Source organism: Seriola aureovittata, chromosome 10 (genome assembly GCF_021018895.1).
Source record: "Seriola aureovittata isolate HTS-2021-v1 ecotype China chromosome 10, ASM2101889v1, whole genome shotgun sequence".
Taxonomy (NCBI): Eukaryota; Metazoa; Chordata; class Actinopteri; order Carangiformes; family Carangidae; genus Seriola; species Seriola aureovittata.
This window is the reverse complement of record NC_079373.1, coordinates 14,416,743-14,430,390: the sequence shown is the minus strand read 5'-3', so window position 1 is coordinate 14,430,390 and position 13,648 is coordinate 14,416,743. Positions and strand designations below refer to the sequence as shown.

General features: G+C 39.1%; 2 protein-coding genes across 10 annotated transcripts; both read left to right on the top strand.

Moving 5' to 3' along the window:
- The first annotated feature begins 617 nt into the window (after positions 1-617).
- On the top strand, positions 618-8,912 carry cers3b (ceramide synthase 3b). 9 transcript variants are annotated; one of them, XM_056386395.1, is made up of 13 exons: positions 618-815; positions 1,033-1,118; positions 1,377-1,422; positions 2,285-2,458; positions 2,707-2,824; positions 5,007-5,125; positions 5,217-5,274; positions 5,655-5,708; positions 5,823-5,915; positions 6,162-6,290; positions 7,306-7,412; positions 7,506-7,659; positions 7,802-8,912. In XM_056386395.1, exons 4-13 carry the CDS (start codon positions 2,286-2,288, stop codon positions 7,919-7,921), a joined length of 1,125 nt encoding a protein of 374 aa, XP_056242370.1. In that variant the 5' UTR covers positions 618-815; positions 1,033-1,118; positions 1,377-1,422; position 2,285; the 3' UTR covers positions 7,922-8,912. The 9 variants fall into 9 exon arrangements, with proteins under 9 accessions (XP_056242370.1, XP_056242364.1, XP_056242366.1 ...); XM_056386389.1 differs by lacking the exon at positions 1,377-1,422; XM_056386391.1 differs by lacking the exon at positions 1,377-1,422 and having other exon boundaries at positions 971-1,118; positions 5,655-5,705.
- A 151-nt stretch (positions 8,913-9,063) lies between these two features.
- On the top strand, positions 9,064-13,145 carry cfap161 (cilia and flagella associated protein 161). Its single transcript, XM_056387670.1, has 8 exons — positions 9,064-9,238; positions 10,423-10,512; positions 10,620-10,837; positions 10,938-11,019; positions 11,721-11,756; positions 11,949-12,071; positions 12,272-12,345; positions 12,859-13,145. Exons 1-8 carry the CDS (start codon positions 9,167-9,169, stop codon positions 13,040-13,042), a joined length of 879 nt encoding a protein of 292 aa, XP_056243645.1. The 5' UTR covers positions 9,064-9,166; the 3' UTR covers positions 13,043-13,145.
- Positions 13,146-13,648: the final 503 nt, after the last annotated feature.

The following is a 13,648-nucleotide window of genomic DNA, read 5'->3' as shown; positions in this document are numbered from 1 at the left end:
CTTGACAGAAAAGGAGAAAATTGAAAGCTGAAGTTGTTGATAAGGTTAACGAGTAACATCACATATCCAGAGGTACCGCCGTTCAGAGATGGCAAGCTGAGAAACATAACAACAACAACAACAACACATGTCACTGGTAAATCCTAACTAGGAGTGTCAACACCGATAGGCCTATTATGTTGTCTCTGTTGCCCCCTTCTGGTTTGTGCTGGAACAAAAATATTTTAACATGGATGCTCAATGATGTGTTGGTTTATGTTTTCATCCCATTGAATACTGACATTTTTGCTGCTCTCCTCCAAAGTCACACACACACAAAAAAAAATCACCTGTCGGTTGCAATTAATTGCGGAAAATTCCATTTTCACCATAAAAACTGAGCAGGGAACCAAGGTCACTTCATTTGTGTTCAGATGTTTGTTATTAACACAGGCTGCTATTTATACAGAGTGATGTTTCACTCTCTCTCTCTCTCTCTTTGTGTGTGAAAGTTCCTCTTTCTCCTCTATCCGTAACATGCACTGACTCCTCCTCCCCTGCCCCACCAGTGAATGGGGCCTTTGTGGGGGCTTCCCAGCATTCCAAGGGAATTCTTGCAGGTGAGGGTATATGCAAACTATCCCACACTCAGATGACTGCTGCAGCTTACCATTTACAACTGAAACTGCAAAAATGCTCCAAGGGCAGTATGTTGTTTCCAGTGCTGAGATAACCTTACCTTAAAGGACGTGCTGCAACTACAAGGGTGTGATCACAAGAGCAGACAGAGTGGGAGGGCAGGATCCCATTCTTTCGAAGAAAAAAAAAAAGAAAAGGTGAGCGACCACACGCATGCTCAAAAATCAACATGTTCACTGGCACCTGCTGCCTCACACACAATGAGGTACATCATATGGATTACGGAAACTATTAGCTCATGAGTAAATATTTGCCTTCCTCTTTTTTTTTCCTTTTTATTCTGACTTTCAAGGTTGGCTCCACAAAAGCTTTACCAGTGAACGTATAGGATCTAACAGGGCTGTTATCTTTTAGGGATAAGTGCAATATATGAACTGTATGAGTGACTGGCTTCACACAGATAAGTCCCCGGAGAACACACTACAGTGGGCACACCAAAGGTGAGTGTGAGTGTGTGTGTGTGTGTGTGTGTATACACGGCCATGTGCATACATTTACTTTCTCTGATATATTCTGTAACTGGCTTGCAGTAAGGGATGTAATTACTAAGACATTTGTAGACATGAAACTGAAATCTAACTGTAAGTGCAAACAAGATCAGGTTGAGGGCTGAGACTGCTTTGGTTTCATGCAATATTTTACTTTAGTTTCCCTGGATTCTGTCACAGGCAGTCTGTCTGTATCCACATCTGTCGCAGATTCCCTCTTTTCTGTGGGAACTTGTCAAGACAACACTGCCTGCAGGTATGCTCATTTTTCCATGCTGACTGATTAACCAACACTGAGATTCAGAGACACACTACTATGACTAATACTGTGTCACTGAGTAAGGGCATCGCAGTAAATACTAAATACCAAATACTTTTTTATTAGATGGCTTTGAGTTCACATTTTGAATGTAGTTTTGTATGTGTTTTCTGCTCAGATAACGCTTTTATCAACACGCTGTTATGGGCAGAGTCCACAAGAGGAAGGACTTTACTTCTCTCTAATCTCTGCCTCCTACAATTGCTCCTCATCCGTCTTTATCTTCCTTGCCCTTTGATATCTACTGTAGCTCTCCGTCTCCAAATTACTCACTTCCTACATGGTTGCATGCTCAGAGAGCCGTTGTACTGTCACAGACCAGTAGGAGGTAGTGGCCACGGCTAAAAGTTGGCACTGGAGATTCAAAACAACAAAACATCGGTGCATTTTTGGCTGTAATTCCTCTTGGACCAGAGCTCTAGCTGCTTCATCATGCCAGCCTGTGTCTGGTGTTCAGTTTATTTTTTGAAAACTGGTTTGGCTCTTATAGAGTCACAGTAAAGGCACACCACTTTGGCCTGTAGATATTTGTTTATGCAATGATTTAGTCTCAGTCTTATATTGGAGGAAAAAAAAGACCTTTCATAAAGGCAAGTGCAAAAATAATGTACCCACTAGGTGTAAAAACTTCACTTGTTTGTGATGGAAATCAAGATTTTTATATATCATCAAATGTAATTTCTTTTATATTAGTCCTTTGATGTTTTAATAGATAAAACCTGAACAAGAAACAGAATGTTTTGGATCATGGATGTAAAACTGAATGTGTTTTCATGTTGTATTGCATGTTTGCCAGCAGAATGTTGCAGACAGTTGGTGGGTGGCTGTGGTGGGAGCGTCTGTGGCTGCCAGGGAATGTCTCCTGGTCTGACCTGGAGGACAGTGAAGGTCGTGTCTATGCTAAAGCCTCTCAACTTTACGCTGCTCTGCCCTGCGCCCTCTGCCTGCTTCTAGTCAGATTCTTGTTTGAAAGGTGGGAATATACAATTCAGTAAGAGACTAAATGTGCCTGTGTCTCAATGAGTTTAGCAATGCAATCGTCTCGTTTCACAAGATGTTGCACAAGCTGTTTGAAGCAATGTTATTGAACTCCACAAATAACCACGCCAATTCTGTTGCATTTAGAGGGAAGAAACAAAGCTTTGCTGTGCCAGATGATTTGTTTTACAGCATGATATGCTGACACACATTTTCTGTGATGTTGCTCGTGTGTTATTGCAGATACCTGGCCACACCAGTGGCTAATGTTTGGGGAATCAGGGACAGGGTACGTCTGACAGCAGAACAAAACCCCATCCTAGAAAACTACTTCTGCCGCCAAGCACGAGTTCCATCACAGGTTTGTTAAATGGGCTTCTCACTGAAAACCAAAGGTGGTTTGTTGTTCACATACAGAGACTTCAATCAGCAGTCACACGTATACTCACCCAGCACTTAATTGGAAACACCTGCACAACTGCTTATTCATGCAATTATCTAATCAGCCAATCATGTGGCAGAAAAACAGTGCATAAAATCCTGCAGATACAGTCAGCAACTTCAATTAATGATCATATCAAACATCAGCATGGGAAAAAAATATAAACTCAGTGAGACAATTTCTGATACTACTGATTTCCTGGGAATTTCACATAAAACAATCTATTGAGTTTTAAAAATGGTGCCAAAAACAAAAAATGTCCAGTGAGTGGCAGTCCTGTGGACAGAAACACCTTGTTGATGAGAGAGAATGGCCACACTGGTGGGAACTGACTGATCACTCCTGTCAGCCAACAAAAGAAATCTGAGGCTGCAAAGAGCACAAGCTCGTCAAAACTGGACAGTTGAAGACTGGAAAAACGTAGCCTGGTGTGATGGATCTGGATTTCTGCTGCGGCAGCAGATGGTAGAGTCAGAGTCAGAGTTGGCAACTACAGCATTAATCCATGGACCCAACCTGCCTTGTGTCAACAATCCAGGCTGGTGGTGTTGGTGGTGTAATGGTGCAGGGAATGTTTTCTTGCCACACTTTGGGTCCCTTAATACCGCTCATTGTTTAATATCAATCATTGTCTGTATGCCAAAGTCTACACGTATAACTGGAGACCGTTTCCAAGCCTTTTATTGTCACAATATACCATCTTCTAATGGCTTCATCCAGCATTATAATGCAACATCTCACAAAGCAAAGGTTATCTCAAACTGGTTTCATGCACATGAGAATAAGTTGAGTGAACTTCAGTGGCCTCCCCAGTCTCCAGATCTGAATCCAATAGAACATCTTTGAGATGTGGTAGGACATAAGATTGGCCGCATGAATGTGTAACTGACAAATCTGCAGAAATGATGTGATAGAATCATGTCAACATGGAGCAGATTCTCAAAGAAATGTTTCCAACATCCTGTGGAGTCCATGTTACTGTAAGATGAGATTTATTCTTGTGAGGACATATTCAACAGATTGCCTTATTTTGCATTGTTCATTATTTTGAGTCCACATAATTTAATTATTTGTAACTACATTTATAAATATTGTATTCTGCTGTTTAAGTTTAATCTGGAACTATATAATATGGCGCACTTTAGTGGCAGGTAATGTGAGTTATGATTAGGAGTGGCGGAGTGATATGTAAGAGGTGAGATGTCACTTGGGTAGTCAGTGTTCGGTCTTCCTAGGTGGGGTTCTCCGGGAATTAATAAAGATGGATTGACCTACACAGAGAAGTTGTCCCCGTGCTCTTGCTTTACCCACAGCCCTTCGATAGTTTAATTAAGCAATATGTAAGGCAATAGTTAAGACATCCCCAAAACATGTCTTACATTACGAAGAGCTGAGGCTGTTTTGAGAGTAAAGGGAGGAACAAACTAGTGTTAGCATGGTGTTCCTTAAAAAGTGCTTGGTGACTGAATAGTATAAGGCATCACATCCATGCATCTCTGAAAAGCAAAAAATAAATTAGAGACCATCTTGTGACAGGATCACATGGGATGCAACTCCTGTCAACATGCGGACAATCTAACCCCTGTGTACTCAGTGGTCATCACTACATTATTACTACAATATATAACTGTACTACATTATCGGACCACACACATTATCAAACTTGCCCTTCATTTTTGATTGTAACTACACACCTGTAAAGTTTTATGACTGTATCTTGTATGATTGTGATTTATGGTAAAAGTTAAACTTTATTGTCTTCTTTCCATATAGAACACTCAGTATTCATGGGAATGAAATAGCATTTCTTTACTGTCGCACATGTAAAGACGTTTCATTAAAAAAGTAAACTGTTCTAGTAAGCAAAAATGCACATAAAATTAATACTAATAATATCTCCTACTATAAACAGGAATAGTGCCATTAGTGTTGAAGTAGGTGTGTGTCGATCTGTGAGTGTGTGTGCATACGTATAGAAATATTCCTTTAAAATACATTAGTCATTGTGGTCTTTTCAGATGTACTCGGTCACTAAACTTTAAACAGTCAAATTTGAGGGTGGAAAGGATGTAACATTTGGATCATTTCCCTTGTGTCTCAGGCTGATGTGAGGTCTCTGTGTAAAAAGACGAGTTGGCCAGAAAGAAGAGTTCAAGTCTGGTTCAGGAGGAGGAGGAACCAGGAGCGACCTGGGCTTCGGAAGAGGTTCTGTGAGGCCAGGTTTGTGTATGTCTGTGTGTGTGTGTGTGTGCGCACACTAATGTGAGAGTGTGCGCAAATATGTGACATTATTGTTCTCTTCTGTCAACAGTTGGAGATGCGTGTTTTATTTTTTTGCATTTGTCGGTGGAGTCCTAGCTCTCTATGATGTAAGTAGCTTTGTTTTTATCACAGGAACTACTTCTGTTACAGAGTTTAGCTCTTGTTTCATTCATTTTTCAACTCCATGAATTGTTTGATTTGCTGCTATGGGACATTTTCTCTTTCCTTATTTAGTTTTTTGTTCTCTACTTTTTCTCTCTTTCTCCCTATTTGACAGTACACCGATTTCACCTGAAACTCCTCGTCCCCCTCTCTCTATCTCATGTCTTTCTAGTGCTTCAGGGTTTTTCTCATGCTCTGGCAGTTGACATGGCACATGAACATGAATGAGCTCGTTGGCCAACATTTACCCTTGATGTTGTTTTCAAGGCTATTCTCCAACACTCCCCTCATACTCACCTCCCCTCTCTGTTTTTGCTGACTGTAGAAACCTTGGCTTTATAACCTGAAGGAGGTTTGGGAAGGCTTCCCTAAACAGGTAGTTGTGTTTTCCCATTGCTATCAGGATGTCTTGAACAATATTACAGTATTCAGTGTGTTAAACATCTATATGTGTGTGTGTGTGTGTGTGTGTGTGTGTCATGTGTCCATGCAGTCCATGCTACCATCTCAATACTGGTATTACCTCTTGGAAATGGGATTCTACCTTTCTCTGCTCCTTAGCCTCTCATTTGATGTTAAACGGAAAGTAAGTGTACGCATGTATGCAGATTTATAAAATCAACGAATGCACTGATATTATTATTTTATTATATTTCACTTCTTATTATTATTATTTTATTGATATTTATTTAAATTCAGTATTCACAAAATCTTAGTTTTGCAGGAACTAATACAAAGCCTGCAGTGGCCTTTATGTTATAAACATGTAATAAACTGGGAGTGAGTGTCTTGGTGTCAGATGCATGTTTACCTGTCATGTGTATGTGTGTAGGACTTCAAAGAGCAGGTGATTCATCATATAGCCACACTGACTCTTCTCAGTTTCTCCTGGATTTCAAACTACATCCGTATTGGAACCATTGTGATGGCAGTTCATGACTCTGCTGACATACTGCTGGAGGTCAGTGCCGTTCTGACATCGGTGCATGCGCAAGCTAATCTATGGGATATATGAGCAGATAGCTGACATTTTGCACTGTCACAGTTCCATTGCCACAGTTCTGCAGGAACAGACTGACTTAAAGGAACACATCATAAAAATGTTACTCGCACACAGAAAAGCTGTGTTTTTACATTTTCAAAAAAAAACAGATATATTTGTGGTTGGGTTTCATATTTTAATGGTTCATACAGTATAAAACACAAACTCTAAAGGTGTGACCAACGTATGAGTAGAAAGCTGAAAGTTAAAATCAAGGCAGGAAGTTCTGAAACAGGTTTGATGCCGAAACAGATATGCATATAATCAACTTTTTGCCCCTCCCTCCTACATGAACTTGGAGTTCAGACTGAACATACGCAGCAGTGAATGTGAGGGAGTTGCCTCACTCCACTATACCATACATGGCATGTTCTTTTTGTCCATGTTAGCTGCACATCCAGCTCAAATTCAGTGGTAGAAATTTATATCACTTGATAAAAATGTAGCCTGAGGAGGAGGAGGAGAGGGTTTGTTGTGGTGTGAATAAGATCTGATGTTCAAATTTGACTTTTAACAGCAAATGTGGAGGCAACATCATTATTACTACTATTAGTATTGAATGTTTCTTGAATGCATGAGCGAAATGCAGCTAAAGAAGCCAAGAATTAGTTCAGAGTTGAATTGAAACCCTTCTTGATGGCAGTTTATTTGAAAAATACATATATCTGTGTGTACTTTGCAGTGGTCTAATACAATGCTATTGCTCTGAATTGGCATTGGTTTAATTGTACAGGTGTTCTCTAATGTACGAACATACTAAAATGTCCATGTTACATTATGTTATCCATCCATCCATCCATCCATCCTCCCACCATCCACCCATCCAAATTTAATATGAAAAAAATATGATCAGATACACTTCCTGCTGCAACTTAATGACTGGCTACTTCACAAATAACTGAACCTGATTCTTCTCCTTGTTTTTGTCTCATAGGGTGCAAAGGTATTCAACTACGCCAAGTGGCACAAGACTGCAAACGCCATATTTGTAGTGTTTACAGTTCTCTTTATGTTGACAAGGCTTGTCATTTTTCCTTTCTGGTAAGTGTGTGTGAAATGAAAGGACACAGCGTGATGCATGGTTATGATTTTGGAGTCATGAGTGAAAATATTATGTGTGCATATCGTATGCAGGCTGATCCACTGCACATGGGTGTACCCGCCGGAGAAGTTTCCTCCCTTCTTTGGCTATTACTTCTTCAACGTCATGCTGTTGCTTCTACAGATACTACACCTCTACTGGGCTGCTCTCATTTCACGAATGTTTTACAAGTGTATCTTCAGCAAGGTGTGTTTACAGGTGTTTCAATATATATATTCATTCACATGAAGAAATGTATCAAACTATGTCACATCTAAATGTCTTGTTGTTCCTGTTTGGCTCACCCTCCTTTCCTATGTTTTCTCTGTGGCTCATCTTCATCCTACAGCTTGAGGGCGATGACAGGAGTGATGAAGAGGAGGATGACAGTGACTCACCGAAGGAAAGAAACCACAAACTGAGTCACATGAATGGCTCTGGAGCCAGAGGCCGAGCCAATGGCCACTGACACAGACAGACTGACACATAGACAGACAGAAACAGAGAAAAAGGAAAATGGATAGAAGAAACATGGACAGATTCAGTCTGGACTGCAGCAGTTAGAGCCTAATTGCATATATTACACACTCTTGAGCAGAGAATATTGTATTTATAGCTACTGTGGATTATACCTAAATTGACTGGAAGATATATGGTTTCTGGAATTCACTGAGTTCAGAACTTTTAACAGCATATTATTTTGTTCTACTCATAATTTAAAAAATAGACAATAATGATGGTGATGACATGAGTTCCATGTGATGGGTATGTGCATCTCCAGTATGTGTGTGGTTTGTGGAGCACATTAATGCAAAATTAAGCACTACACTAAGTGTGTCCATCTGATAATGGGAAGCTGTGGCAGTAACTAAGTACATTTGCTTAAGTATTGTGTACAATTTTTCTACTTTACTTGAGTATTTCCAGTTTATGGTCGTTTATACTTTTTCTCCAGCACATTTCAGAGGTAAATATTGTACTTTTTACTCTACTACATTCATCTGACAATTATCTCATTGCTCAGCTCATAAAACATGATGTGTTACTACAGATGAAAAATTCTGCACACCAACACAGGTGTTTTCAGTTATGTGGCTAATTAGACCAGGTCAGGTTGGACTCGTGCAAAGCTCTGCTGGGATTTACATAAGGTTAGGAAGCCCCGAGAAGTTTCTATTTTTGATCTTGTTTTATACAGTAATAACCATAATAATTGTGTGCACACAATATTATCTTTTATGCATTAACTTGAGAAAAAAAAACTGAAAAGGGGCATCCTGCCTAATGAGTGGCCCTACTTTTACTTTCCATATTTCAAGTTGATTTTGCAGGTAGGCAACAACTTGTGTACTTTTCCTTAAGTAGAATTCGAGTGAATGAATGTATGTCTACACTATGGGATAGCTACGTTAACCACTAAATAAAAGATCTGAATTCTTCTTCCACAAATGGTGAGAAGCAGAAAGAGAAGAGAGAATTATCAACAGATCTCTGTGGCTCAAGCACTGGGTATCAGCAGAGACAGTAGAGGAACTTGACTGTACCATCACGCCCTCTCGCGACAATCAGCGAGAACTGACAGTAAATGAAATGGGTTGGTTGTCGTTACCATCAGTTACCTTAGAAACCGCTACACAAAGCACATGTAAACAATACGAGTAGCTTTACTTATGAACTTATTAGTACACGAATAGTTGTCAGTATTTTAGTCAGGATGGCTGATGTGAAGACTTATCGCACAAATGTGAGAATCGGAAACTGGAATGAAGACCTGCGCCTAGAAGAGGTTTGTTTCAAAATGAAACTTTTAGCTAGCTAAATTATTTAAAGGCGCCCGTCATCAGTTAGCATTAACTCATCCTTCTTACCGTAAGGGCGTCACACTTGTTAATGCAAACAAGTTAACAAGTTTTCAGGTGTTTGCACATATTAGTTAGCCAACTAATGAGTGAAAAGGGATCTAAAGTGGCAAATCACCCTGATTATCTGGCTACCCAGTTTTGGGAAGTGAATTTAATCTCAGTTTACCAAACCAGTTGTGAAGTATTCATAATGTATATATTTTTACTTAAATGAAAGTAGCAGTACAACAGTGTAGAAATACTTTGTTACAAGTAAAAGTTCTGCATTCAAAATATTACTAAGTAAAGTAAAAGGTTAGTAGACGTAGCATCAAAATCTGTTTAAAGTAGCAAAAGTACTCATTATGCAGTCATGTCATTCAGTAACAAAGATAAAAAAGAATACAGTATTCATCACACTGACAATATAGTGTTTAGTAGGAAAGACAACTGAAAATGGAACTAATGGTGATTTATGATATAATTAATTCCTTTAAAGATCCGGTTTCAGCCTTTATACTAAGGTTGGAAAAATCATCTTATTCGACATTGTCTGACAGCATCTTATACATTCTGTTTTTTTGTTCCAGCTCTTCATTGAAACTAGTCTATATGATGCCAACCCCTAGGTGAAATATTCAAAGCCATGCCCTTATGTTTTTATTGACTTCACCATTTCACCAAATATACACTTTCTAGATGTCTTGTGCATTGTTTGATATAACTTTTCCTAGAATTCAGTCTTACACACTTGTTATCTTTGAAAACTTGATAGAGTTGAAAGTTTGAACAACGTTTGGCGGCACAATATGAATTGGTAATAATTTACCCAGTAAGGATTAAGGGATTAAATGACAAATTGATTTACACAGGCATTATACAATGACACAAGGAACAAATTGCTGATGGGTAATTTATTGACAAAGAGCAAAAGGGCAGAGGGCAGAAATGTTTATTATATCACTACCTTATATATCATTATGCCTAAACAATGAGTCTAGAGTAAGAGAGAAGATTGTAACCATCATTATCATCATATTGTTTTTTTTTTTTCTAGTATACGACCAGCAGTAGTGGGCTTGTGGGCACATATTAAAAATACACATTGTATATGTTGATATTTTTCCAGGATGCAAAGAAAGAGTATCTGGAGAAGAAGAAGAGGGGTGATCTTGTTGCCCAGAAAGTAGACTTCCTCAAACAGAACATTTTGAGGCCGGTAAATTGCATTTAATCTAATAAAGAAAACCATTAACAACAAGAGTAATACACAATGATGATGGGGACGATAATGACAATGATGATGGTGTTTGTCCATGTGTGTAGGTGAATCTCTCTGTGACAAATGATGGAAGATTGCACTTTGGGGATGTAGTAATGTTGGTCAACATGGGAGGAGAAAACAGGGAGTGCAGCACAGTAAGCATTAATGCAGACATTAACAGTTTGATAAAGATTCCTTCGCCTGGCATTCAGGCCCCATGTGGAATCAGTGCAGGAAGAGGTATTCAGCCCTGCACACGCACTGCCTTCATAATTACCAGGTACACACACAAACACACTTAAAACTGCATCAACAGACACCTCAGTACACGTGGTATTACTCCCAGATGTGAACCTGTAACACTGCTTGTATGACTACAGTGTAGATGGCAGTCCGGAAGGATCGACTCTGGTTTATGAGAAGAGTTTTGCCCTGAAAACAACAAGTGGCTTTGCCAGGGAAGTAAGTGAACACACACACACACACACACACACACACACACACACACACACACACACTAAAACCAATTCTTAACCATCAAACAGCCATTTAAAATTGTGGAGTCACACATAGCACTTTATGCAAAGACTGACTTCTATTTTAAAGGGGCTCTCCACTGATTTAACACATGGAAATCAGTTTGTACGTCACGAGGAGCACCATGTGGCTTGTAAAAACAGTTGTGTAATATCCTCTGTGGCACAGAGGGGATCTTTTTAAAGTCTAAGAAAACAGCCCTGATGATGGGTCATTATGGAACCAGGTTATCTCAGTTGAGATGGAGAATGTGTTACACATGGTTTGCACAGAGTTTGAATGAAGAGGGCATTTACCAGGCAGGGCAGGTCTAATGATACAGTAGATGCAACTGAGCTGCATAATGGAAGTGTTATAATAGGGACTAAGAATCAGGTTATCTCTGCCTGTGCTGCTTTGATTTTGATTTTTTAATCGGTCTCTTGAGAGTCCCTCAACTTTACAAAAGTGCATCAACATCTAATAACAGTAATAAGAGACTTTATGGTTGAATTATGAGAATATCATTAAACAGCAAAGGTGTTTCACTTTGCATTATGTCTATGAATGATTCCAAAAAAACACATGAATTACATATTTGTGTCACTTTGTGTGTTTAATGATTTTTTCTTCCTTTGTTTCCTCAGCTTTACTTGACGAGTGACCTACAAAGTTTTCAAAAGGTAGAAGACCATAAAGGAGAATACAGTACACTGAGCAACCAGCAACTGTGATGAGATGTTTAACAAAGTGCAAATGCAGAAATCTGAAATGCATACTTAAAGTTAAATGGCAAAGGAAAAGCAGTTATGTTTGTTCTTTTCACTAGCTCTTCTACCATTGTTAATCTCATATTATTGTGACTTCATTTAAAGTGTGCAAAGAAGTCCCGCCTGCAAGAGGTAAACTTGGTTGACGATTGCTCCTTTCTGTCATGGTGGAAGATAGTGCACTTTGATCCCCAGGAAAGGCTTGAATACGAGGGTCAACCTGTTCCTGTAAGTCTTTGTTAGAGCTTTATGGTTGACTGGTCCATTTGTTGTCACGTGTTAGTTGCAACATCAGCATTCACTGTTATTTTAATCAGTAACTAAACACAGAATACACTGAACACAGTGTTTCTTTTGCTTTCCTTTACTTCTGTTGCCTTGAGAATTGCTATGCAATTATCAATAATCTTTTTTTTTCTTCTTCACAGGCTAATGTGAAGGTGTTGATCATACACTGCAAGACAAACCAGGCTCTTGCTGTTCTGGGCGATCAAGTCCTTTGGTATTTTCCATTTTCCTGTGTTGAATGCCATATAAAGGCTTTTGATTTGTGCTGCTCTCATATGACCAAAGCATGTCAATAAAAGCTAAATATGTAATATACAGAAAGAGTGATAACATGTTACTGTAACCCACATGACATGGGATATAGTGACATGATAACGCAAATCGTATAACTGTTTTCCCAATTTAGGTCACAGTGACCTGAAATACTTATCTCTACTCCTAGTCATCTCCAAGGCAGCAATGTCCTGTAGTTTGAAAAGAATCAGGTTTCTTAAACCAATCAATCTGATGTATCTTAACAAAAAATAATCAGTTTCCTGTCAAAATGTCACAGAAATACAACACGAAGACTCCAAATGACACAGTCAAACTGCTAATTTAGTTACAGTCAGATCTTCAAAGCACCTGTTGTCAAAAGATTAGCGCTTCCAATATGGCAGCTTCAAGTCATGTTACAGCATGTGCATGCCTGCTGTCGTTCTGTAGATAACTAGTTGTGTCCCTGCAGGACCACATATGGCAAAGAGCATGAGATGACGGCTAACACCTTCTTGGACTCCCACAAAGCTGAACAGGACAATAACCACTGGATACTATGCACCTCTGACCCTGCAGGAGACGGGCTTGTTCTTCTCAGGAACCCAGAGTCAGTGGCTAACAACAAGGAGCTCACACAGTCTAACCCAGACTAAATCTTACACAATCCACTCTCATGGTGAAATACACAAAAAAGCAGAAACATACAACATCATTAACAACGCCCAAACCTTTTAAAATAAAGGCTGTTTTTATTTCCTTTTTGGGTCACTGGTTTTGTTTTTTCTTGTGCAAAGAGATTCCAAGCTGGACTTCAACTTGGATGACATATGATACACACGCCAACCAAACCACCAGGAGGCTCTGTAGAAAGAAGCATTTGATATGTTTCTTCTAACACTTCCATTGTTCTAGTTAGGCAATAGCATAATAGTAAACTAAATGTGATACTGGACAGTAGTGTGATTTGGCAAGTCTTCCATGCATTTGGAATTTCCCCTGAAATAATTATTTTTAAAGAAGATATTCATGAGATAAGGGGATGAAGAATGGGCTCCGCCATTAAAAGTGCATTGAATTTAAGAAAAAAGAAGGATCTAAACAGTCCTCACCAGCTTACTTCAGCCTGTTCACCTTTTAGTGAGGTACAAACATCTAAAAAGGTGATAGAATAAAAAGTAAACGTTTTGGTCATTTTTGATTCTTTCCTCCTTATAAGAAATGTAATTTCATCTGTATGTTCTTTTAAAAATTCATGATAA

What these genes read in the sequence shown, in the direction of transcription:
- cers3b (XM_056386389.1), top strand. Translation starts at nt 1,048, where the DNA reads ATGAACTGTATGAGTGACTGGCTTCACACAGATAAGTCCCCGGAGAAC. An exon ending in GAGTCCTAGCTCTCTATGAT is followed by an intron (nt 5,275 to 5,654) that starts GTAAGTAGCTTT and finishes TGCTGACTGTAG; the next exon opens with AAACCTTGGCTTTATAACCT. An exon ending in CATTTGATGTTAAACGGAAA is followed by an intron (nt 5,916 to 6,161) that starts GTAAGTGTACGC and finishes GTATGTGTGTAG; the next exon opens with GACTTCAAAGAGCAGGTGAT.
- cfap161 (XM_056387670.1), top strand. Translation starts at nt 9,167, where the DNA reads ATGGCTGATGTGAAGACTTATCGCACAAATGTGAGAATCGGAAACTGG. An exon ending in ACTGCCTTCATAATTACCAG is followed by an intron (nt 10,838 to 10,937) that starts GTACACACACAA and finishes GTATGACTACAG; the next exon opens with TGTAGATGGCAGTCCGGAAG. An exon ending in ACGAGGGTCAACCTGTTCCT is followed by an intron (nt 12,072 to 12,271) that starts GTAAGTCTTTGT and finishes TCTTCTTCACAG; the next exon opens with GCTAATGTGAAGGTGTTGAT.